Raw genomic sequence first — 27,252 nt, forward strand, 5'->3', positions numbered from 1 at the left:
TGATCCAAAATAAACACCAGGATAACTAAACAGTTGAATATTAAAAATAAGTTCACATAAACTAGAAGAAAATAACAAATTAAAAAAAAAAATTCCAAGATGAGGAAAGGCTTTTTAATATAAATCCAATGGAAAGGATGACCTCTACAAATTTACAAACTGGATAAATCAAAGACACTAAAACAAAATTTAAAAAAGGACAACATATTGGGATAAAAGGCTTCTAACAATATCAAGCTTTGTAGGCATAACATTAGTATCTCACTCAAAATAGGAGAAAAGAATATAAATCACAGTACCATGATATACTAACAAAAATATGAAAATGTTCACCCTTACAAGTAGTTGAAAAAACAAATTACAAATTACAATAATGAGGTAAGATTTTTCCCCATCTTAAGATCTGGCAAAAATTCCTTCCAAGAAATAACAGGGTTGTTGAGGGTTTAGAGAAACTGAATCTCTTTATACTGCTACTGGTTATAAAAATTGAGAAAACAATCCTTCAGGAAAGGAGTCTTAAAAATGCTTATATGCTCCTATAGTAAACCCATTTCAAGTAATCTATCACAGGAAATATTAAGGTGTTCATCACTGTGTTATTTATAACTGAACAAGTGGAAAGTTTAACATCAGAGTAAACAAATTACAGTACATGGTCCAACTGTGTAGATAAAATCATTTTAAGAATCTTTTCAAAGAATACTGACTCAAGTGGGAAAATGTTCTTGGTGCATTAAAAAAGATAAAGCCATGGGGTAATTTTATCACAATTTTACAAAATATTATTTATTTATACATATCTGTTATATATACACATAAAAAGACTGAAGTATACCAATATCTTAATAGTGGTTATGCTAGGAGGTGACATTATAGGTAATTTAATTTCTTTTTTATATTTGTACCTGGTACTAAACTAGGTGCTAGGGATTTAGAGTTGATCAAAACTCAACACCTGCTCTCCTAGTATTCACGGTTGGAAACAAAGTACAGATTTTGAAGCTAGATTTGAGCTCCATGCCATTATTTACTGGCTATTTAATTCTACAAAAGTCTCATTTTCTGTAAAATGGGGATTTTACACATTTATTATCATTTCAATAAACTCAATTTCAACAAATATTGACCACTATTTCTCTGCTAAATTCTGAGGATACAGCCAACTTTGTGGAATTCATACTTTAATGGGAACAGCAGGCACTCAGTGAATAATTTCAAGTACAAAAGACATAGAAAAATATTTGAAGAAGTAAAATTAAACTAAACAAAATGACATAGGCATTCCTTTATAAGAGAAGAATACATTTCAAGTTGTGGAGGAATTCAGAGGTAAAACAGTCCAATATAACCGCAGTGTAAAGTGGGAGCGAAGTATGATGAAAGGTGGAACGAGACTATTTGTTAAGGATTAGGTATGGAGAGCTCTGCAAAAACTATATAAAGTCAGAATTTCCTAAGGGTAATGGGAGATCACTGAAGTGTTAGGTGACTTATTCAAGACCACATAGTTAAATAAATGATTGAGCTAACATCTGAATTCCAGAAAATCTGACACCAAAGCTTATACCAACCACAGAATATGTATTAGTGTTAGTTGCTCAGTCATGTCTAACTTTATGGGATCCCATGGATTGCCTCCTCTGCTCATGAGATTCTCCAGGCAAGCAAACTGGAGTGAGTTGTCACTCTCTTCTCCAGAGGATCTTTCAGACCCAGGAATCGAACCTGGGTCTCCTGCATTGCAGGCAGACTCTTTACGATCTGAGCCACCAAGGAAGCCCAGAATATACATTAAAAAGTGCCTAAACAGAGGCACTTTTATAATAAATATTATTATATTATAAAATAAATATATATTTATTATATATATAATTATATATAAAATATATAAATAAATTATAATTATAATAAATATATAAATTTATATATATATAAATAAAAATTATTATTTTATTATTAAATGATAGATAATATTATATGTACTTCTTTAAGACAAGAAAGAGAAACAGAAATGGTGATGTAAGAAGAGATGAAGAGAAGCTACTGAGAGATAATTAACAAGAATAGGACTTTGAGAATCAACTATATGTGGGAGTGGTAAGGCAGATAGAGAAATCTAAAATTACTTTAGGTGGCTCTGAATTGTTCATTTTTGCCTCTCAGACAAAGAAAAACAGAGCATTCACATTCAAATACCTACACAGGCCAGGGATACAGAATTTGACATTTCTTTTTCCTCTCATAGTTTGTTTTATTTTGGTTCTCTACTTTTGAACTCTCAGGATAGAGTGTATTTATATAGTTAAACCCAGAACTGAAAAGCTGTGAATTTAAAAATAAATGTTATTAACATCAGTTGTTAGCATTTCAAAAGAATAAACATACTGTAAAAGTATTTTTAGAGTACCACCTGGGTTTTAAAGGTTTGCAGCATGGATTTTTATTTTTCAGTCAGACTGCAGATGCAAAAATAAAACTAGAGATAAATGAACATTTTTTTCCCCTTACACAATAAACATTTTGTTTAAAGTCTGTTTCTGGCAAACATGTAAACATGGCACATAAAACTCCTTCTGAAGTAATTTTTCAGGCTTGATAATGAGTGGAAATAAAGCAAAAATTTCAGATAAAGGCTGTTATAAGTAAAAGCCTTTGACATGTAGTAAAACTAATTCTTACATGTGTGTTCCAATTTCCTTTACTTCATGGTGTATGACATCATCAATACAACAATCGGGTTTAAGTTCAGCCACTGCAGCATTAGAGGCTGAAAGATTCAAACGCTGAGAACTTGTCTGAAGATCAGCCTTGAAAGAAAGAGAGAATAAAATACAAGTGAACTTGGTTACCTACAGGTTGTGGGTGAGTATGGGTAGAAGGAATAGGGGAACAGGAGCAAGCAAGGCAGTAGGGATGAAAGGAGAGTGACACTTCTCTGTACACATCTCTCTGTAGAGATGTCACATTTCTCTGATGCTTAGAAAAGAGTAATGGTTCATACAAACGCACATCTGAAAATAAATAAATCAGCCATGAAGTAGGGGGAATCCAAAATGGAATCCATACAGCATCGAATGAACCTAACTACTGCAAATGAACACAACCATACCAAGGGCAAAGGAAAAGTAAGAACCAATTTACGTTTGGCAAACAAAAGCTAAAAACAAAAAGAATGGCATACAAATGTTTTACTCTTGAACATCTGCTTTTTGGCAAGGGTACAGATTAGCAATTTTAAAACTTCTATGTGTATACCAGGATTAAACAAAAAACATATACATTATGGGTAGCAAGAGACAGGTTTCTGACCTTTGGGGACAAAAAAGTACAAATAAGAAAAGTGAGAAGGCTACAATGAAACCTTTGGTACTGGACTGGAATTTGGGGCATCCATATGAACCTATGGTTTTAAAATTTATATATAGACAGATGGATATTACAGAAACATATACAGATGTGTACACGTGTTAGTATATAGCACTAAAAGGTAAACAATCATTCAAAACAACATTAGAAGTCAGAAACCAACTGATTTGCAGAAGTAGAGATCAACATTAAAGTCATCAACTAAGAAAGAACCAGTTTCTCTAACTTAGCAACCTGCCCCCACTAAGTTACTTTCTACCACATTCCCTGCTAATTTCTTTTGTAACATTTATTACCACCTGTAATTACCTTATGATTTTTTGCCCACCTGTTTCTTTCCATCTCCCCTACCAAAAATGGTCTATTGAGAAGGCAATGGCATCCCACTCCAGTACTCTTGCCTGGCAAATCCCATGGATGGAGGAGCCTGGTAGGCTGCAGTCCATGGGGTCGCTAAGAGTTGGACACGACTGAGCGACTTCACTTTCACTTTTTACTTTCATGCATCGGAGGAAGAAATGGCAACCCACTCCAGTGTTCTTGCCTGGAGAATCCCAGGGACGGGGGAGCCTGATGGGCTGCAGTCTGTGGGGGTCGCACAGAGTCGGACACGACTGGCGCGACTTAGCAGCAGCAGCAGCATTGAAGTAGGAACCTCTTGTGTTCTCTTCTTCACTGCTATAACATGGTGCCTGGCACACAGTAAGTAATTAATAAAGGTTTGTCAAATAATGAAATTATGATAAAACTTCAAGGCAAGTGTCAAGAAAAATACAGATAAAGCAAAGATCACATTAAGTCACAGGGAGTGGAAGCGGTTTTGCCTGTAAGAGCTAAGACTTTTAAAAAGATTTTGTTTAAAAAAATTCAGTTTTTAGCAGTAAATTCTAACCTAACATTCTTAATGCAGGCACTTCAAAGTGGATATTTATTAGTGCCCTCTCTTTTGTTATTATATTCAGTTACTAAACAGTAGTAGTAGCTCACACTGGGCCCCTACCATGCGCAAGGCCCTGTTCTAAGCACTTTACTCACCTGATGCCTGCGACAAGCTTCAACAGTACAGGAACTGAGACCTTTCAGATGTACAAGCTGGATTCAGAAATGGCGGAGGAAACAGAGATCAAATCGCCAACATCCGTTGGACATAGAAACAGCAAGGGAATTCCAGAAAAATATTTACTAAGGCTTCACTGACTATACTAAAGCCTTGACCATGTGGATCACAACAAACTGTGGAAAATTCTTAAAGAGATGGGAATACCAGACCACCTGATCTGTGTCCTGAGAAATCTATATGCATGTCAAGAAGCATAAGTTAGAACTAGACATGGAACAACAGACTGGTTCAAAATTGGGAAAGGAGTACATCAAGGGTGTATATTGTCACCCTGTTTATTTAACTTATATGCAGAGTACATCATGTGAAATGCCAGGCTAGAGCAATCACAAGCTGGAATCAAGATTGCTGTGAGAAACATCAACAATATGAGATATGCAGATGATACTATCCTAATGGGAGAAAGTGAAGAGAAACTAAAGAGCCTCTTGCTTAAGGTGAAAGAAGAGAGTGAAAAAGCTGGCTTAAAAATCAACATTCTAAAAACTAAGATCATGGCATCTGGTCCCATTACTTCATGGCAAATAGATGGGGAAAAGGGGAAAAAGTTGCAGATTTTATTTTCTTGGGCTCCAAAATCACTGCAGATGGTGACTATAGCCATGGAATTAAAAAGATGCTTACTTCTTGGAAGAAAAGCTATGACAAACCTAGACAGAGTATTAAAAAAGCAGAGACATCACTTTGTCGACAAAGGTCTGTACAGTCAAAGCTATGGTTTTTCTAGTAGTCATGTACAGATGTGAGAGTTGGACCATGAAGGCGGCTGAATGCAGAAGAATTGATGCTTTCAAGCTGTGGTACTGGAAAAGACTCTTGAGAGTCCCTTGGACAGCAAGATCAAACCAATCAATCCTTAAGGAAATGAACCCTGAATATTCATTTTGGAAGAACTGATGGTTGAAGCTGAAGCACCAACACTTTGGCCTGATGCAAAGAGCTGACTCACTAGAAAAGACCCTGCTGCTGGGAAAGATCGTGGGCAGGAGGAGAAGGTGGCGACAGAGAATGAGATGTTTGGATCCCATCACTGAATCAACGGACATGAGTTTGAGCAAATTCCAAGAGGGAGGGAAGGACACGGAAGTCTGGCATCCTGCAGTCCATGGGTTGCAAATAGTGGGACACGACTTAGTGACTGAATAAATCCTGAAGCAGGTAATTGTACCATCCCTGTTTTACATACAAGTGAGAGAACACAGAAAGAACAACTCTCCATAGGTTATACAACTAATAAGCAACGAAACTAAAATTCAAAATTCTTTAACATTTTAGACATTAGAGAAGGAGGAGGGGAAGAAAAGAAAACAGTCAAACCCATGGGCTTTCTGTCCAGTTTGTTTCCCTATGTGTTACCTGTTAAACATCAATCATAACTACAGTATGTATTATATATATAGCTAAACACTTATACCTTTTTCCTTTTTCATGTTATAACTGCTGCACTTAACATTTACTTCCTAATTACCACCAGGACTTTTCCAGGAATTGGAGATAAAGCAGTGAAAAAAAGAGACCAAAATCTCTGTCCCTATGGAATTTAAATGTTTTGGGAAGATAATACAGAGTAAAAGAGGGATGGCTGGCTGGCTTGAGGAAGGGGAATACAATTACAGGGTAGGTTTCATGCTCCAAATTGGTTTTTGGATGAGCAGGATTTAAAAAGGGATGTCTTCTCTTCTTCACCACTGTAACACAGAGCCTGGCACACAGTAGGCAATTAATAAATGTTTGTCAAATAATGAAATCAATGAAATTGTGATAAAACTTCAAAGCAAATGTCAAGAAAAATACAGAGAAAGCAAAGATCACATTAAGTCATGAGGAGTGGCAGTGGTTTTGTCTGTAAGAACTAAAACTTTTAAAAAGATTTTATTTAAAAAAGAAATCAGTTAACAAGCTTTCTGCAGTAAATTCTAACCTAATATTTCCTAACGCAAAGACTTCAAAGTAGGATATTTATTAGTATTGTCTCATTTGTTATTATAAATGCCACGTGAATACAGATTTGACAATGAATTTTTTTCTTTTTCAAGCTCTTTTTCTTTGTGAATATATCCAAGGTGTTTAAATGAGCTAGCATATTCTATCTCTTGATTCTCAAAACTGTAAGAATCTTCTAACTGGCTTATTTCCTACAAACCATCCCATACAATGCTTTTGTGTTAGCCTTCCAACACGAACCTCTGCTCAAAATTCTCCACTGATTGCACACTGTCTTAAAATAACCTCAGACTTAGTCTGGCTTTCAAGATGCTCACTTACTGTGTGGTTACTACCTATCTATACAACCTTACTTGCTTTTACTAAGTGAATTCTGTTCACTGCTACAAGAACACACTACATATTCCTATGTTCCTGCTTCCAATCGCCACGCCCCTCTTTCGTCTTTCCTTCTAAACCCTGCCATTCTTTCAAGACCTTTCTGTGTTCCCTCTCCTTCAACAGCCCTTCCTGAATGATGCAATCCCCAGTGATGATCTCTCCTCTGAAATTCAGCCTTTATTGTGTTAATCATAAATCATTAACAGAAATTTAAGTGCTATTTACCTTTGGTATATTTTCTCATCCAAGCTATCACAAACTTTGAGGATAAGGAACAATGATTCTGTTCAAAGCATATCTTATAACTTAGGGTGTTCAATTAATACTTGCTAATAATAACAATTAAAAAGTCAGTATCGAACATGTATTTTAATGAAGTCTCAAAACATTAAGAATAGAAATTATAAAGTAAAAAAAAAAAAAAATTATCCCCGAAAAGAATGCCACTTACTTTAACCAATATATCTTTTACAACTTGATTGCTATCATTATGGACACTGATATAACTGGAAAAGGTCTCTCCCAAAAATATATTCCTGTGAAATAAAATAAATTTTTAGACAGAAATCCATTCAAGTTTTATCACAAATATTCTATTTATGCACCATTGAGAATATCAAATAGAGAAGTTACTAAAGGATAGTAATCCCTTCATGGATTACAGCCTTGTCATGGCAGAGTGGCTTCCGTAACTCAGGTGAAATACTATTTCAGTATTTCTTTGTTTACACTAGGCTGCTCACTCATTATCTAGTGCAATTCAAAATACAGATTTAATCTATAAAGCATGCTATATAACTTGACCCTCAACTACTGGCAAAACTAACAGCCCTCCTAAAAATAAGTCATTGAAATCAGATCCACGTTAAAAGTCTTAATAAGGAGGCTACAAAAGGCAATATTTGAAATAACTTATGCCCTGAATCTAGAAGGGATCAAGTTATTGATTTCAGAGTATTTTTACCAATTTATTTTACTTTTCTAACTTATTCTAATCAAAATGACTAGTGGCATTACTTTATAAGTAGTGGCTCAGTCATGTCCTACTCTTTGCGACCCCATGGCCTACACAGTCCATGGAATTCTCCAGGCCAAAATATTGGAGTGGGTAGTTGTTCCCTTCTCCAGGGGATCTTCCCAATCCAGGGATCAAACCCAGGTCTCCAGCATTGTAGGTGGATACTTTACCAGCTGAGCCACCAGGGAAGCCCAAGAGTACTGGAGTGGATAGCCTATCCCTTCTTAGCGGATCTTTCCGACCCAGGAATTGAACAGGGGTCTCCTGCATTGCAGGCAGATTCTTTACCAGCTGAGCTACCAGGGAAGCCTAGTATATATTATATATAATGCATATTAACATATAAATGTATGTAGGTTTATATAAATATATTTTAATATGAACATTTTTTACATGAATATATTTCTAAGCTCTCAAGACACTAATCAATGACCACATTCTATAAACCTTTAAAAATTATCTTGGTTGCAAACAGAGTGGGACCAGGGGCTTTTACCTCAGTAATAATCTAGAATAAGAGAATAACTAAGAGCAAGAGAGGAATAAAACATTTAGAGTTCCTAATAAGCTGACAAGTCCAATAACTTATGATGGTAAAGGGCTGTGAAGGTGAAGAAAAGAGCTGATTCTGAAAGACGCTGAGACTGAATCCTTTAAAATAAAGGAATACACAGGCATTTAAAAAGATCTATAGGCTTGTCTGCTGGCTCAGTTGGTAAAGAATCTGCCTGCAATGTAGGAGATGCAGGCTTGATCCCTGGGTAGGGAAGATATCCTGGAGAAGGAAATGGCAACCCACTCCAATATTTTGCATGGAAAATCCTATGGACAGAGGAGCCTGGAGCCACAGTCCATGGGGTCACAAAGAATTAGACATGACTTAGCAACTAAACCACAACCACCAAAGAAGAAAGTTAAAATTCTACCACCCTAGGAACCACTATTAACACTTGGTATGCATTTATTTAAACAACAACAACAACAACAACAACAACCAGAATCAAAGAGTACAATTTCTGTTAAATTTTTTTTTTCAACCACTTAAATGTATCATGAGCATTTTTCCATCCTATAGTTATCTTTTGAAAACATGATCTGTAATGGCTTCAGAGTGCTATTGTGTTTCAAACGTGAGCATACGATTCTTACCCAAAATTCTGTGGTAAGGTCAACATTTCTCCCAACATTAAAATTTCTGCACCATTTACAGTTGAAGGATCATCTCTCATAAGTTGGTTAAAGAGATCTCCTGTAGAAAGAGAAAAACATCAAATTCTAACATTGATCTTGTAAATAACTTTTATTTATGTGAAGAAATAGTTTTGAGAGATATTTAAAAAAAATAATCTCAGAGCAAAAATTATATTTTAAAAAAATCTAATTTCTAATCTTCATTACAACAATGCACACCAAAAAATTCTGTTTCTACAGAAAATGAACACTTTAGGGACAAAGGAAAATGTAGGTCATGAGATATAAAATATAGAAGCTCCAATAATTTTTAATAAAGGGAATGCTAACATACATTGATGGAACATGTGAGGATAAACAAAATTTTAATAGTATTATTACAAGGAATGTGTTTTTACTAAAACTAAAAGTCTCTGTTGCCATGGGATATCAATAGTGTCTTGATTTATAGATTATGAGTGAGACTTACTGCTCAGATGGCCATATTTACATGTACAAAAACAAACAATGAAGGATACAGCAAATAGTTAGTGTAAGATTGGCAAGGCTAGGCTTATCCCCAAGGTAATACAACTCTTTCCTAGGTACAAGAAGAATAAAGCATGTGTCATACCAGGTAAGTCTTTCTCTTCACATGTTACTGGAATATTGGTGAATAAAGTAGGTTTGGTCAACCGCATTACTGTCATTTAGAAAAGTAGGGAAAAAAAGAAAGAAGATATTAATATTTTATGCCAGTGTTCCCAAGTTCAATGTATGAGGTTAATCAATTTTATACTACGGTAAAATATAATCTAAATATGACCTAAATTAGTATAATATTAAGTATTTCCCAAGAATACTATACAGCAATAATTTACTAAAAATGTTAATATGTAACAATAAGAATTTTATATATGACAAAGAGAACAATTTTGCTTTTACTTACAATCCAAGGAATTATAAAAATCATACACAAATGTAATATGTCTCATTATACAAAAAGTAGAAAATAAAATTTGAAAACTTAAGGTATAGTAGCAGATTAGACTTTAAAAAGATCTTGAGTAACTTCATTGTAAACAATACCAACAAATTATTATTAACCAATATTAGTCTGACAGGGGAAAAAAGTTAGGATGTGCTATTTTGAATATGAAACAATGCTTTTATGCAAAAAGGATTTTTGTAAACTTTATCCATGTGTTATAATCATGGATCACTGAAGTTCAGTAAGTAGCCCTTTAAGTAATATTAATTCTCCGTAAACATTATGAAAATACCAGTAAATGTGTAGGTTTATAGAATTCCAACCAAAACTAGTTAGTATTTGTTCATGGAAAATGACAAAATGTATCTAAAGTTTATCTAGAAAAACAAAAATAAGCTATAGAAATTCATAGGAAACAATGAGAAAAAACTGGACATAACAGACAGCAAAACATGTAAGTCAATAATCAACTAATAGGCTTATTAATATAAAACCATACAGATATGTTAGAGAATTTTAAGAAGCCAAACCAATCAACACTATAAGGTATTAGGAAACTGGCTCACTATCTGGGAAAAATGAAATTTAGTTTATCTTTCAAATATCAAATACTTTATGTATCAAATAATAGACAAAAATTAAGTAATAGAGAACCAGAAAAACTGAAAATTTATTACACCTAATCTAGCAAGAATAGGACATTCTAATTAAAAAATCTTTTTCAATTATTTCCAAAGATTGACTTTTCACCACATCAAAATAAAGACAAACATATAGAAGTAAAAATCATACAAACTCTATTACAGAAAATGAATCCTAGAACTTTTATTAAAATGTTCATTCAAATCTAAAACCCAAAACTTTAATGACGTAGGAGCTTCCCTGGTGGCTCAGTGGTAAAGAATTCACCTGCCAATGCAGGAAACATCGGTTCAATCCCTGATCTGGGAAGATCCCATATTCCACGAGCAACTAAGCCTGTGTGCCACAACCACTGAGCCTGTGCTCGACAGAACTGAAGCCGCCACTACTGAAGCCTCTGCACGCCTCTCATAGCACCTTATATTTATCACAAAATATGTTTATTCACTTCTTAGTTTATAGCACTCCTATTCAAACTCCTTGTAGTTTAAGCTCTTATGTATCATGTTCAGTTTTGTAGCCTTGCCACTTGAGACAGGTTCCGGCAGAATTAGCACCTCATCCTAATCCTCAAGTGTGGTATTTTTGAAGATTTAACTTTCATGAACTGAGGCCATTAAACGATGTTATAGTGAATAGATGGCTGCTGAGATAGTCAAAAAAAGCTAACCTTAAAATTTCTAAAGTCACTTGTGTAGTTGATATTTACTGAACATTTACTAGTGCCAGACTTTATGCTAAATACAAGTACTGACACAGTTAATTCTCAAAACTATAAGGTTGAAATTATCATTACCCTCCTCATTATCCTCTAATGATAATAGATAATTATCATTATCTATTATAACAGATAAGGATGGTGCCTTGAGAAGGTAATTTATATATAAAAGATTATAAAGCAGATAGATGCCAGAACTAGACTCTGATGACTTCATTCTGCTCAAAAATAATTTTCCCTATTATTTATTATAAGCCCAGGGTCGTAAACCTGGAATGTCAAGCTTTATTAGAAACATCTCATGGGAATTCAAAGTCCATCTCTCTCTCAGAACATTAACCAGTTGCACATCAGTGACGTGGAAAAGAAGTGAATGGGGAAGTGTTTCAAACCTCTTTCACTCTTACTTTTAACTAGGAAAACAGAGTAAAACCTTAAGAGGATACAGGCATTTGATTTACACTTGATTGTGAAATTCAGATTTCACCTAAAATTTTGTAAAAAAAAAAAAAAAAAACTTTTTAAAGTCTTCAATAAATTAAAATATTAAAAAAGGTAGGCTTGATGTTATTAATTAATGAATGAGGCTAGTTCAACTTGCACATACATTTATCTTGGCCAGAACATTAAAAAAAATTATGTCGAATCCTTAAGAGTTCTTACCATATTTAGTTTTACCTGTCTAGTTCCTTAAGGCATTCAATTTTGTGAACTGTGGAATAATCTGGGATATTTTGAGCAGATTAAATAAGTGAATCATTATGCAGGAACTCATCTGAGAAATTCATGTGATGCCCTTCACATCTGTTTTCTTGGAATGGATTAACATTTATAACATTGACAGAGAAAAATAAAATTATGGTATTGTTGCCTCTTTCCTAGAGTAAATGCTTTGGGATTCTCCGGGCCAGAATACTGGAGTGGGTAGCCACTCCCTTCTCCAAGGGATTTTCCCAACCCAGGAATCGAACCAGGGTCTCCTGCATTGTAGGTGGATTCTTTACCAGCTGAGCTACCAGGGAAGCCCTAAATGCTTTGGCATTTCACCAAATGCCCTCAGATTCACCTTCCTGTACATGTTTTTTTTTTCCCTCAATTTATTCACATTGATGACTTAACAGTGGAACCTACAAATATTGCTGAGCCCTACTATTAGTGCTAGAATCATCAGTCGTAAGGTTTTAAATACTCTTAAGAAGGCTTCAAAGATGTGGCAGTGGACTCTCAATTCTTTAAGTACTGTCTAGGAAGATGAGACATGAATTGCTTCTTCCTTTAAGATCATGACACTATTTGCAGTAAAATTCATTTTCCCAGTTCTGATTCACCTTTTCATTGTTTCTAAAGGGGAAGAAAGCCATTTATATAGAGTAAATTAGAGAAATTTACATCTGCCACATATGAAGACAAAGAAGCTCTTTTTAATGTGATTCTTGAATTAAAGAGCTGCTCATAAGAAGCTCATAAGAAAATATTCCTAAGAATATTTTCAGTTCTGTGTATCGTCATTTTAAAATAAGAATGTATTAGAAAAGAAACACTGTGGGCTATGTAAGTGACCCTGTCTTATGATTACTTAACTTTTAACCCTTGATTAACAACCTAATGCTGTGTAAGACCTGAACAACAACAAAAAAATTGTTTATGATTGCCTGCTTTTGAACTGTGGTGTTGGAGAAGACTCTTGAGAGTCCCTTGGACTGCAAGGAGATCCAACCAGTCCATCCTAAAGGAGATCAGTCCTGGGTGTTCATTGGAAGGACTGATGCTGAAGATGAAACTCCAATACTTTGGCCACCTTATGTGAAGAGTTGACTCATTGGAAAAGACCCTGATGCTGGAGGGATTAGGGCAGGAGAAGGGGATGACAGAGGATGAGATGGCTGGATGGCATCACCAACTCGATGGACATGAGTTTGAGTGAACTCCGGGAGTTGGTGATGGACAGGGAGGCCTGTCGTGTTGCGATTTATGGGGTCTCAAAGAGTCGACACAACTGGCTGAACTGAACTGAACTGAACAACATTGTTGCTGTTGTTTAGACAGTAGGTCAGGTCCGGCCCTTTTGTGACTCCATGGACTGTAGCCCACCAGGCTCCTCTAACCATGGGATTTCCCAGGCAAGAATACTAGAGTGCGTTGCCATTTCCTTCTCCAGGGGATCTTCCCCACCCAGGGATCAAACCCTGTTCTCCTGACTGAAGGCAGTTTCTCTCCCACTGAGCCACCTGCAAAGTTCACTGGTAAAAATGAATAATTTCTGACTTTTCACCAGCAGTTTTGACTGCAAAGATGACTAATGAATGAAAGAGGAAGTAATTACTGAAGAAGTTATCTTGGAAACTCCCTCTATACCTGGTGATTTTTTTAATTAAAGATTTTTGGAAGCATTCATGTACATGGTGATTATTTTCTACAGAGCAGTCTCATTTGAGACAATAAAAAAGGTGCTAATAGTTGAAAACAAAAACGTATTTGAACAGCGTGAAACCTAATTAGAAAAGATAACCTCTTCAGGTAAAAACTGGTAGACTCCTCAGGTTTTAAGGAGCCTCAAGAGGAATGGGTTATGAGAAACCCTCCAAAGGGCACATTCATCTTGCCAGGCACTGTGCCACAAGGCAAGCATGTTTTTGCCTTCCTAATGAATATAGTCTTACTGATTTTTTTACGGATAGTTTAAATATTAATAATAGTGTCTCTATGTTAGCTCTGAGGGCAGGGTCCACATTTGTCCCTTCTCCACTTTACTCTAGCACCTATTTCATGGTAGGCATTCAAATTTGTTAAATGTACTTTCTAACAAAACTTTTATTATATAACAACTTTGGACATTTTTATAAAATGATGTGTAAACCCATTAACATTTTGCTATGGGAAACCCACAGTGAATCCAAGAACCAGAGAACTAGTGATTAGCATTACCAATATCAGACTGAATTATCTGTATTAAACAAAGAATAAATCGATCTCTTATCCATATTTGATACTTCACTTCAAAAAATGTTTATTGCCTTAAAGATATATTACGGTCTTAGACAAATTATACATTTTGTACTTCTGTTTCAAAACAACAAATAAGCTATCGTCTATTACATATCTTTGGTCATAATAAGCAGAATATGGGCTGGTCTTTCAATTTGAATTACATTATGTCACATGAGTATCATTCCCAACAGAATTGGTTTTAGTTTTATTAAAAAAAAATCATTACACTTCAGGTGAGTTAAGAAAAAATCCTGTATAATTAGATTCTGTGAATTTATCAAAATCCAAACTATTCACTATAATTCACAGGAATATCTAATAGAACTAGTGGAAAAGCAGTAACACAACAAAAAGAGTAGAACATTTTACCTTTAAATTCAGTTTGAGTAATAATCCATCACAATTCATTTAAAGGAAAGCTGCTCAAAGCAGAACCCAGAAAGTTCCTGACTTAATTGGAAAACCTAGGAATGCACCTGATATTTACTTCTGGGACACAAATTGTATACATAACCACACACTTAAAAACTTATTCATCTGTTTCACTTATTACTCAGTTCATTCAGAATATTCTTTTTTTTGACAATCACTGTAATTCATTACATACTAAAAATAACACCATATTTATGCACAAATAAATTAATTTTCCCAGTAAGAGCTAATCTTCCTTTAAGAAGATTCCCCACATATTCACAGTACATAATATCACAGAACACCCATATCTGGCCTAAATGTCTCTGAATTGTAGCATTACAAGATGGAAGTTCGTTGTTCCTGATAATTCGATTGAGTTTTGCCCAAATGTCTTCCAGAGTCTGGTTGTTACAAATAGTGTGTTCTATTGTCCATCTTGCTCTATAAAATGAGTGCAAATTTAGTGCCTTTAGATTATCTTGCAGTTTTTTAGACAAAGGAGAAACATTTTCAGTACAGTTACTGCTGGGAAGTGATGATACACTCCAAGACCTTTTTTTGTGCCGTTTTTCTTTTTCTGCATGTTTCTCCAGACTTTCAGAATTAGCCTGTTCATTCAGCGTGTGTGATTGGATTAAGTGCTTCTTTCTTTTCAAATTAGGCTGAAACTCCAACAGATCTACTGTGCAATCATAACTCTGTGATTTAATACTACATTCTGAAATGGCTAAGTACTGTCTCACATCTTCAGCTGCCTCTTCAGAAATCCCAGGCGGTGACCTTTTAGGTTTGAGTGGAAGTCTGGACTCATCACGTGGAAACCAAGGAATAAATCTCAATAGCGGACGTGTAGGAAAGTCTTGAATTGCTTTCTCTGCAATTTTTGGCAGTTGTGTGGGATCACTCTCATATGGTCGATAATGTAATATTACTTCTGTAGTCATTCTGCAGTAATCCTTCTATTCTTAATGAAGAGAAAATTTCTTAGCTGAGCTCCTCAGAGCTAGAATGTAATTTATAATTACAAGACTCTCTCTCTTTCCAAATCAGAGGTAAACAGGACCTAAAGTAGAAGTATTACAAAGAATAAGATATGGTAGGGAGAGCCTATATACAGATAGGCAGGGAAAAAAAGAAAAAAAACAAACCAATTCTAATATGATATTTATCAGAGTGCTACTGATAAATGTGAATGCAGTCCACAAAACTGGAAGTCCTTTCTCTCAAGAAAATAAGGAATCTGGATTACATACCCTTAACATCCTTTTAGCCTAAAAGTTCTAACAATCAACATATTTAACTGAACAGATGTAACAGATTTGGAAGTACTGATATTAACATATTAATATATAATCAACACTATAGCAAAAACAAAAAGTAAATTAAGATTTTTAAAATACTTGAGTCATATGAGGAGAAGGCAATGGCACCCCACTCCAGTACTACTGCCTGGAAAATCCCACGGAGGAGAAGCCTGGTAGGCTGCAGTCCATGGGGTCGCTAAGAGTCGCACACGACTGAGCGACCACGACTGAGCGACTTCACTTTCACTTTTCACTTTCATGCTTTGGAGAAGGAAATGGCAACCCACTCCAGTGTTCTTGCCTGGAGAATCCCATGGACAGGGGAGCCTGGCGGGCTGCCGTCTATGGGGTCACACAGAGTTGGACACGACTGAAGCGACTTAGCAGCAGCAGCAGCAGAGTCATATGAAGATAATGAACAAAAATGCAATAGTACTTAAAAATCTGAGATGTGAATTGAGGACAATGAAAATCACTGTAATTTTTAATCTACCTTGAAGAAAATGGATCCTCTCATACTTTAAAATTACATGAATTCTACCAAATATAATACTTAAATGATTTTATTTCATTCTCAGAAGTAAACACTTGAAGTGCAAATGAAAACATGAAAATGGTTTAACCTTTTATTTTAATCAGACTAGGTAGGAACTGGTTTCATGACAAAGTCTCATCTATATAATTGGGGCATTTAAGCAGTGTCAAAACCTTAGTAGCTTGGCTCCTGAATTCCAATTGGGAGGATGAACAAGAAGGCTAGAGCTTTACTTTTTTCCTCTTAGAACACAGAAGTCTTCAAGTTACACCAAATTAAGTCATCAAAAGTAAGTGCCAGTACACAACACACAGGTTCAATAATGCAGCAAGAATACTGGAGGGGGTTGCCATTTCCTCCTCCAGGGAATCTTCCCCACCCAGGAACTGAACCCAGGTCTCTTGCATTGCAGGCAGACTCTTTACTGACTGAGCTATGAGGGAAGCCCTAGCACAGCCATAAATAAATAAAATTTTAAAAACAAACAAAAAAGAGGTTGAATCATTTCTTCCAAAAATCATCAGAGAACTACTTGATGACGTTCTCCCGTTGCCACGATGACTGTGAGTGGAGGCTCCATGTCATGATGTCACAACACTCATTTGACCAATGTTCTGAAAAGTCAAAAGTAACCAATCTCATAATGATTCTTTTCTCTACTGTTAATGTTCACTAACAGATTTGACAACTGTTAAATTCAAAATGACTGTGATTCTTAACATCCATTTTCAACATGGTTCTAAATATAGATAGCATATTCTTTTATTACTTAATAATGCTTTTAGTTTTTCTTCTTTCCATTTTTACATTTCAAGATATGACATTGAGAATTCTTTCACTGTTGTCTGAACTTACTCAGTGTTGTATTCCAGGGACACTGAAGTTGTGAGAATGCCTTAATATTTTACATATTAAACTGATATATTTGGCATTCAATGATTAGAACTTGTGAAAATTCTTGGATAAATAGGACAATGGAGAAAATGGGTCCAAAGAGCTTTAAGAAAGCTGAAACTGACGTGACTTTCAAATAACTTGTCCTTTTAGGTTGCCAAAATACTCCTTCCCAGGAACCTTCTGTTTTTGAAAATAAAAAATACCTGGGAAAGACCACTGTAGCAGCCTGAAAAGACAATGGCAGTTAGCCTCCACATCACTGGAATTTATCCTTGAATGTGTATAAAATGACATCTAGTAGCTAACAGAACTTCTCCAAATTTCCATCAAAATACTAAGGGAATAGGAGCATTTGAAAATGCTCTTTTCTTCATTTGGAGACAACACGGAGTCTTGGAAAGATGAAGGCCCTATGTTGAAATACCACCTCAATCACTTACTAGCTTTGTGATCTGGAAAAAGTTTAACTGAGAGTTAAGCAATATAGTACTTTGGCCACCTCATGCGAAGAGTTGACTCACTGAAAAGACTCTGATGCTGGGAGGGATTAGGGGCAGGAGCAGAAGGGGACGACAGAGGATGAGATGGCTGGATGGCATCATTGACTCGATGGACGTGAGTCTTAGTGAACTCCGGGAGCTGGTGATGGACAGGGAGGCCTGGCGTGCTGCGATTCATGGGGTCGCGGAGAGTCGGACACGACTGAGCGACTGAACTGAACTGAAGCAATATATATTCTACATATCTGATATACTGAGCTAAAAAACGTGACAATCTCTCTTCTTTCTTTCTTTCAGAAATAAGCCATTTTAGTCCAGGCCATTTGCTCAGGCTAAGCTCACATGTCTTACTGCTATTAGTTAACATTTCAAATTCTTAGTTCCATAGTCAGAGACAGTTCTGATAACCCCAACTATCAGTACATGCTTTTCGTATAAATGAAACCGGTGAGCTTCTGGAATGTCTGATGCTTACAGCATAAGTTAGGGGGTAAGAATCCCTCAAAATGAATACCACAAGAAAGGTTAAATGCAGTTCAGCTGAATTCACATGTCTACCAAGCATCTTCTCAGTTCAGTCCAAGAAGATAATGGTAACCACAAAGTAGTGCGCCCAAGAAATAAGTGCATATGTGGTAGTAGAAAACAGATAAAATAAAGCTAAAGGCATTCCAAATAAAAGATCTCAGAGAACAATCTAAGATCTCAGGAATTTTGGAGAAAGTATACCCTGCTGGTTCTCTTAAATAATAATCCAATCAAATCATCAAACTTACTCAAAACTGTATGCTGTATACAGAAAATGAAAATTGATACGAATTTTCCCATACACAATACTCTGAAGTAAACTGCAGTGAGTTTTAACAAACCTAAATTATATGTTGTAGTACTACGCATTTCTAAATGCTTGGCACAATACTAGTCTAATTTCACAGGTAAAGCTGAAGCCTGGTAAATTTGTCACTGCCGAATGAAGAGACGAGACAGGAGGAAAAACCACTTTAGATTAATCATCTCGGTTCACAAAGGGCTCTCCCCGGGTAGAGTGGGAACTTCAGCATCTGCGGCTAAAATCTGTTTGGTGGCTTCAGCAACATTTACCAGGTATCTATTTCATTCCAAGTGGAGGAGGAAATGGCAACCCACTCCAGGATTCTTGCCTGGAAAATCCCATGGATAAAGAGCCTGGCGGGCTATAGTCTATGGAGTTGCAAAGAGTCGGACATGACTGGCTGACTGAGCACGCATATTCCATCCAGTCGCAGGGAGGAGAGGGGGTCTCAAACCTAAAAAGCGAAGAAGAAAATAGCTTCCTCTCGCTCCACGGCAAGAAACTGAACAGGAGGGCGAGCACTGACTGTTTAAGAAGGACGAGGTCTACATCCCAGGGGTCATGTCTACGTACCAAAAGCTGCAAGAACTAGTGAGAAAAGGGGAGAACACAGTGTAGAGAGAACCGGGTTCGCAAAAATTTACCTTTCAGGGCCAGCAGGTGCTCCTGCTTGGGGGGATTCACCTCCATTTTGACCGGCACTTTGAACCCACTGCCTACGGAGGCTGAAGAGGTTCACTTAGCTCGGAAGAAAACAGAAAGCGCACGTTCCGGAAGACAGGGCATCACATTCCCAATCGTTTGTTCTCTGCCGGTGGTACCTTAAATTCTCTTCTTACCACGTCCTTTAGCGACTCAATGGCTTCTTTTTACCAAAGCCATCTCTTGCCTCTTAGCGACTTATACATAAAATACTTCTCTATTTTCCAGCCACAATCACAAACCGCGACTTCAAGAAATCACTCCTCGGAGACAATACAGGCCCTGCAAATACCTTCATCGCTCAGTAAATGCTGTAGATGGGGCATGCTGGGATTTGTAGTTCAAAAGCCGCATGGCATGCAGGGAGATGCAGTCCCCTTTCGTCCAGTCCATTTTCCAAATGGGGAGAAAAGGTCGTAAGTGGAGCAAGAATTTCACCCCAAAACCTTACTTCTGTTTTAGCCCCTTATTTTTTGCTTTAATTTTACTCCTCCCATCAATCTGATGGAAGTCTGAGGGAGAAAATCTCCAGACTCTTCAATAAAAATAACAAAGCTCCCACTCGCAAGCCTGTGCTGGCGTGAAGAGGTGCGAGGAAGCCGCCTCCGCGACGCCCGGCGTCGTAGTGCGCCTGTGCGCCAGCGGCAAGCGCCGAGGCTTCTGGGTAGGTGGCTTTACCCCGCCCCTCATGTGAAGGCCTTCTCGGCTGCTTCAGTGGCGAGGCTCCTTCTAGGATGGCTGCTCTGGTTGTAAACAAGCCTGGAGCGGGACTAGACAGTGGTCGTCAGGGCAGCCGGGGGACGGCCGTGGTGAAGGTGAGGGACCTTGCGTGCTCTGTTCTCCGCCATCGGCCTCCCTTCGGTTCATCCCGGAGATCTGGCTTTTTTTTGGGCGGGTTGCGCGGACTCGGGTCCCTCTCGGCTTTACAAGCCTATGCTTCCCCTCCGGATCTTTATCCCTGCAGGCCTGAGGTTACCGGGTCTCCTGGTCATTCTAGTCCTTTGTAGTCGCCAACGGGGACTTTTGTGAAAAGGAGCCTATGGGCCTGTGAGAGTGACCTGGGCTGATCTTTCCCCAGGCCTTCTGTTTTTAGCTAAACCCAGCAGACATTAATAAGCTTATTTTTATGAAATTGATCCATTATAATTGACAGATACTATTTTAGATATTTCACCTCTTCAATATCTATTTATAAAGTAATTGTTGATTCTAGTTTTACAAGTGAGGAAACTCAGGTTTCGGTTAACACTGTAGCTGAGCCAGAGTTGACTGCTCTAAAGTATTCTTTTCGTTACTGCACTACATCTTTTTAATCAGACCTCTGTTATTGGTTGACCTGCCCTCTCCTCTTTTGCTAGTACGGGTGTTCAACAACCCCGTTAATGCTCGGGAATATGAATTACCCTATGTTTGAAGTTTCAAATTCTGCCATGTTTAAATGCTCCAAAATGGGTTTACCAAAAATTCAGCTGAAATAACTGTAGAATCCACTTTTCCGTATATAGATAGATCTGGAAGGGAGAACTGATCTTAATAACCTTCAGAATCCCCTGTAATCTCGGATAGTGGTTGGTAATTCTTATTCCTGGCTACATATTACTGAGGACTTAAAAAAAAACAACACACAAACGATTTAATCCCCCAGTTACGCTTAAGTTGATATCAGTATATTTTTTTGCATTCCCAGAATGCTTTTAATGTGCAACTAGGGTTCAAAACCGTTGGAGGAGATATCTGAAATTCTTTTAAGATCTTGAGTAATAGGCACCTGTGGTTTTTCATCTAATGTTGGTTTCACATGACAACGAATGATACATTTTTGCCTTCAACTGTGTTATCAATCAGTATTGGTGGTTGTTGATTCGTCTTTAAATATTAATAAAGTTATTTTGAAGATACATAGCATGTCTGAGATGTGAAGGTGCCCTCATTATTTGGCTTGTATGGTTGAGATTTTATTTATTGAATTGTGCTTTTTCTAAGTAGAGAATACCTGAAGATTATTTTGTGAAATAACTTGAAATAAGAAGTAATAGGAATGTATGTTACTACTGTCTCTGCTTTTGTTACCTTGTTTGTCTTAAAATCTGAAAAATATGCCAAAACCTGATGTAACTCCAGTTTATTAAAGCATAGAGTTTGGTAAATTAGAGGCTCTTTTTGTTAATTTTCATTTTTATATGTAAACGTGACTGAGGTGTGCAGTAGGATAGTCCTTTTTGGCAAGATCCTCATGCTATAATTTGTAACATAAATTACAAATTAAATTAAAAAAAAATCTCATGGCCATTGTTATAGATGAAAGTAAGAAGTGTTTATTGGAAGGTAAAAGTTGAAGTATATAATGCTAATGTTTGCATATATAAAATGACTTCCTGCTTTATGAACGAGTTGATATTGATAGTTTTCTTGTTAGGAAAAACAGACAGAAATTGGATATAAAATTATTTATGTTCACAAAAGAATAGTGAGCTGCCTTCAGTTCAGTTCAGTTCAGTCGCTCAGTCGTGTCTGACTGTTTGCGACCCCATGAATCGCAGCACGCCAGGCCTCCCTGTCCATCACCAACTCCTGGAGTTTACCCAAACTCACGTCCATTGAGTTGGTGATGCCATCCAACCATCTCATCCTCTGTTGTTCCCTTCTCCTCCTGCCCCCAATCCCTCCCAGCATCAGAGTCTTTTCCAATGAGTCAACTCTTTGCATGAGTGGCCAAAGTATTGGAGTTTCAGCTTCAACATCAGTCCTTCCAATGAACACCCAGGACTGATCTCCTTTAGGATGGACTGGTTGGATCTCCTTACAGTTCAAGGGATTCTCAAGAGTCTTCTCCAACACCACAGTTCAAAAGCATCAATTCTTTGGCGCTCAGCCTTCTTCACAGTCCAACTCTCACATCTGTACATGACCACAGGAAAAACCATAGCCTTGACTAGACAAACCTTTGTTGGCAAAGTAATGTCTCTGCTTTTGAATTATGCTATCTAGGTTGGTCATAACTTTCCTTCCAAGGAGTAAGCGTCTTTTAATTTCATGGCTGCAATCACCATCTGCAGTGATTTGGAGCCCAGAAAAATAAAGTCTGACACTGTTTCCACTGTTTCCCCATCTATTTCCCATGAAGGGACCAGATGCCATGATCTTTGTTTTCTGAATGTTGAGCTTTCAGCCAACTTTTTCACTCCCATCTTTGACTTTCATCAAGAGGCTTTTTAGTTCCTCTTCACTTTCTGCCATAAGGGTGGTGTCATCTGCATATCTGAGGTTATTGATATTTCTCCAGGCTGTCTTGATTCTTGTGTTTCTTCCAGTCCAGCGTTTTTCATGATGTACTCTGCACATAAGTTAAATAAGCAGAGTGACAATATACAGCCTTGACGTACTCCTTTTCCTATTTGGAACCAGTCTGTTGTTCCATGTCCAGTTCTAACTGTTGCTTCCTGACCTTAGTCCTTTGAAAATATGGCCTTCTTTATTAAAATTTAATTTACATGTGGTAAGTTTGAAGCCCTCTTTGGCATATTGTGAAGTTTGTAAAACTAAGAGCTTTTTTCCTATCTAGAACTTAATTTCTTATGCTGTTAGCCACAATTCCTATTCATAAATACTGAAGAAAAAAATTTCTTACTCTATTATTTACTGAGATGATGCAAAATAGTCTAGTAACTTGGTTTACTAGAATTTTTACTAAAATTCAATGGAATTTTGCTAGTGCTTTTTGAAAAAAAACTATGGTAGTAACATGAATAATGATGCTGTTAAAGATACAGGATCTGAATGAAAAAAGTAAAATTTTAATTTGGTTCTTTGGAGTTTTGTCATCTATAATGGTAATATATTATGGTGTCTCTATAGTGAGAACATTTATTTAAAATGTTGCACTTACTTTGTAATATCTAATTTCTATTGTGAATATCTTTTCTGTAATTTGATATGGAAGATTTTTTTCTTTTGTTCTTTTTAAGTGAAGATATTTAACTGATGCTTTTTTACTGACTTTTAAAAAAAATGCAGGATAATATGAAGTATATTGTATATATGTGTGTAAATGTACATATATATATGATTTATGTGTAGTTATTCCCCAGCTGTTTCCATTCTTCAAAGAGAACTACAGTTCCAATGTAATGTTTCCTGTGTATCATGCCAGAAAGAAAGTAGGCTTGTAAAACAATATATATATAAATATATATAAAGGAGAGTGAAAAAGTTGGCTTAAAGCTCATCATTTAGAAAAATAATATCATGGCATCTGGTCCCATCACTTCATGGCAAGTAGATGGGGAAACAGTGGAAACAGTGTCAGACTTTATTTTTCTGAGCTCCAACCAGTCCGTTCTAAAGGAGATCAGTCCTGGGTGTTTTTTGGAAGGAATGATGCTAACGCTGAAACTGCAATACTTTGGCCACCTCATGTGAAGAGTTGACTCATTGGAAAAGACTCTGATGCTGGGAGGGATTGGGGGCAGGAAGAGAAGGGGATGACAGAGGATGAGATGGCTGGATGGCATTACCGACTTGATGGACGTGAGTTTGAGTGAACTCTGGGAGTTGGTGATGGACAGGGAGGCCTGGCGTGCTGCAGTTCATGGGGTTGCAAAGAATTGGACATGACTGAGGGACTGAACTACTAATATTCTCTTTAGCTCCCCAAAGATATATACTTGCAAAACAGTGTATGTAAAAATATATGCCTCCTTTATATCTTCTCCATTATGCAAAAGTTAAATATTCTATATGTCATTTTTCACTTTGCTTTATTGATACGGAATCTTACTGTGTATACATAAAAAGTTTCCTGACTCTTCCTCCCTAGATTGCATGTGTGCATATGTGCTCAGTCATGTCTGACCCTTTGTGACCCTGTGGACTGGAGCCTGTCAGGCTCCTCCTCCATGGGTTTCTCCAGGCAAGAATACTAGGGTGGGTTGCTGTTTCCTCCTCCAGGGGATCTTTCCAACCCAGGAATCAAACCTCCTCTCCTTCATCTCCTGCATTGCAAGTGGATTCTTTACTCATGAGCCATCTGGGAATTAACCCACTAGACTGCATAGTTTTGCAGTACATGAATATTGCTTAATTTATTTTCTGTGTATATTTACTTTGTTTCTAATATTTTGCTAATGCAAAAGATGCTTGAAGGGATAATATATAGATATTCTTATACATATGTGATACACTTAGAGGATAAATTCCTGAAAGTAGAATTATTAAGCTATTCACATTGTTGGTAGGTCAAATTGCCTTCCATGGGGGCTATATCAGTCAATAAACAGTTCACAGCAACCAGCAGTTTATCTACTCTCCCACACTTTCATCAGTAGAAAGTGTTATCAGCTTTTTAAAATATAATCCGAAAAAAGTATATTGATATAGCTTCAACTGATTTCAAAATGCTTTGAGTGAGATTGGACATCTTTTCATATAATTAAAGATCTGTTTTCATTGCCTTTTCTGTGAACTATGTGTTACATTTAAGCTTCTTTTGGACCATACTGGGATGCAAGCCAGTCATAAATTATCAGTTTATTTTCAGTGAAAAACATTAACATTTCATGTGCTGACTCCAACTTGATTGTAGAGTTAATATTAAAGTTTTACTGGATTAAGTCTGATTTTCACTCTGGGTTTTCAGTGTGTGGTTTTTTATTTAACCTTGTAGTATGTATTTGTTGGGGGGTGGTGGTTAGCTGAACTGTTTTAAAATTTTTATTTTGTTGGACTTTATTAACCTAAGCACATAGGTGCTTGGTATTTGGAATACCTTGTTCCTGAAGGCTTTGGTCTAACAGGGTAAGGCAGGCTGGAAAGGCAATTAAAGTATTAAAAGTGTTTTGGGTATTGAGATCAACACTTATCCATGGAACATGGGAAGCCTAAGGATAGTGTGTTCACTTAGGAATTTGTTAGTTTATTAATGTTAAAAAAGAATCCCTAGGAAAATGTCTCTTTAGCTGTTTCTTCAGTGTTAACGTAAAGAAAGAGGCAAAAACAGTTTGGTGTGTGCTGTGAACTGCAGGTTATTTGATACAGTTTGAGAATAGAATTTGAAAGAAGAGAAGCAGTAGAACAGGAGCCATACTGCGGCAGGTCACAGATGGTGGTTCTGGAATTTGGGTTACAATCAAACAGTTCAGTGTAGGTATGTTTAAAAAAATTATTAAATTGTGGAAAACTTCAAATATATAAGAAATAACCTTCATTGATATAAACATAGTTTGTTGGCTAATTATAAAACAAACTCATGGGCTGAAGAATTAGAATATGCCAATTCTTGTCACCCTTCTTTCTTTTTAATTGAAGTATGCCTTTTTTTTTTTTTTTTACTTGAAGTATAGTTGATTAGTCATCTTTCCTATGACTGACTCCGTGTACTTTCACAAGTCAGGTACCTGTGATTGGAACTAGATAAACAACAAGCTCTCTAACCCAGGGGCATTATTATTAATTGAGAACATGGAATTGAAATGTAAGTCTAACTGCATTCTTACCTTTACATTGTATGATGTAAATGTATGTTAGAAGATACTTGAAAATTACTTATATTCTTGTCTTAACAACTTCTTTATCATTTACCAGGTAAGTTGTCATTCTAGCACATTTATCAAATTATTTTTGTCCAAATTAATGATGGGTGTTCTGAGGGTTAGTTAATTGCAGAGAAATTGTTTATGAACCCAGCTTCAGTAGAGTTATATACTGTTAGGTATTCACAAATAACGAATCATGTCATAATTTTCAAAACTTAAGATGTTAACTTACAACATTGTTTTGGTCCTTGACACTTATCCTTCCAAGGAGATTTCACGGTGATGTAATTTTTGTGAGATCTGTCAGATGAAGTGATAAAAGATGATTTAAGATTTTACACCTAGACAGTTTTTTTTCATGGAGGAATAAAGTAACAAGATCGATTCATTAAATAAGATCAGACTTTTTTTTTAGCCTAAAATATTTATGCTTTAAAGTCATTTAAGGAGCACATATGTTCTTTCCAATTATTAGGTGCTGGAATGTGGAGTTTGTGAAGATGTCTTTTCTTTGCAAGGAGACAAAGTGCCTCGCCTTCTGCTTTGTGGTCATACAGTCTGCCATGACTGTCTCACTCGGCTGCCTCTTCATGGAAGAGCAATCCGTTGCCCTTTTGATCGGCAAGTAACAGAACTAGGTAGGAAAAAAAAATACATATAAAATTGTTCTTGTAATACAAATGTCATGGTAGACAGTTTCTTTTTGTTTGATTTTAAAAATTATAAAATTCTGGGAGTTCCCTGGCAGTCCAGTGGTTAGGACTCTGTGCTTCTGCTGCAGGACGAATGGGATCTTTTCCTGATCGGAAAACATGCCAAGGTGTGGCCAAAAAAATAAAAAGAAACAAAATTCCAAGGAGGTTTCATTTTCTTTTAAAAGCAGTAGTCCTGAAGCTATAAACTAGCCCATTCTTAGGGACTAACTTTATTTCATCTTTTAGGATTTTTATATTCAGTACTTATAGATCAATAGTTTTAAGACACCTGAGAAAGATATGCTAATCTTTTCCACTTTCCTGTAAAACAGGGTTTACCTTAGACATGAATAGCCATTAAGGAAAATACAGTTAAGTACTTGGAGTTTCAACATGGTATTTATTGATATCAAAGACAGAAGAATTTTTAGCATTTGATAACTACTAACTATTCTTGTTCTCTGTTAAAATGTGTTTAAAGGTCTGGTGGATTTTTTTCAGT

The 27,252-nt window shown here is 36.5% G+C and overlaps 3 protein-coding genes across 10 annotated transcripts in view; 1 reads left to right on the forward strand and 2 right to left on the reverse strand.

Moving 5' to 3' along the window:
• Positions 1-19,840, reverse strand: part of TRAPPC13 (trafficking protein particle complex 13) — a 35,660-nt gene extending 15,820 nt beyond the window's left edge. For 2 of the 6 annotated variants that reach the window (XM_027520599.1, XM_027520598.1), the window contains exons 1-5: positions 19,468-19,590; positions 9,637-9,705; positions 8,982-9,081; positions 7,266-7,350; positions 2,683-2,810 (exon numbers count right to left, since the gene is read on the reverse strand). In XM_027520599.1, the coding sequence (XP_027376400.1) occupies positions 2,683-2,810; positions 7,266-7,350; positions 8,982-9,081; positions 9,637-9,705; positions 19,468-19,513 (428 nt within the window). In that variant the 5' untranslated portion in view covers positions 19,514-19,590. Of the gene's footprint in view, positions 1-2,682; positions 2,811-7,265; positions 7,351-8,981; positions 9,082-9,636; positions 9,706-19,467 lie in introns of all 6 variants that reach the window. The other 4 variants (XM_027520594.1, XM_027520596.1, XM_027520597.1 and 1 more) reach the window with 4 other exon arrangements.
• LOC113879269 (shieldin complex subunit 3-like) lies at positions 14,336-19,554 on the reverse strand. The gene is made up of 2 exons (XM_027520602.1): positions 19,468-19,554; positions 14,336-15,818 (listed from the first exon to the last, which is right to left on the reverse strand). The coding sequence occupies exon 2, from the start codon at positions 15,697-15,699 to the stop codon at positions 14,941-14,943; it is 759 nt and encodes a 252-aa protein (XP_027376403.1). The 5' UTR covers positions 15,700-15,818; positions 19,468-19,554; the 3' UTR covers positions 14,336-14,940.
• A 348-nt stretch (positions 19,841-20,188) lies between the features above and the next one.
• Positions 20,189-27,252, forward strand: part of TRIM23 (tripartite motif containing 23) — a 36,262-nt gene continuing 29,198 nt past the window's right edge. Inside the window, exons 1-2 of one of the 3 annotated variants that reach the window (XM_027520591.1) lie at positions 20,189-20,340; positions 26,531-26,693. In XM_027520591.1, the coding sequence (XP_027376392.1) occupies positions 20,260-20,340; positions 26,531-26,693 (244 nt within the window). In that variant the 5' untranslated portion in view covers positions 20,189-20,259. The remainder of the gene's footprint in view (positions 20,341-26,530; positions 26,694-27,252) is intronic. The other 2 variants (XM_027520592.1, XM_027520593.1) reach the window with 2 other exon arrangements.

Source organism: Bos indicus x Bos taurus, chromosome 20 (genome assembly GCF_003369695.1).
Source record: "Bos indicus x Bos taurus breed Angus x Brahman F1 hybrid chromosome 20, Bos_hybrid_MaternalHap_v2.0, whole genome shotgun sequence".
Lineage (NCBI taxonomy): Eukaryota > Metazoa > Chordata > Mammalia > Artiodactyla > Bovidae > Bos > Bos indicus x Bos taurus.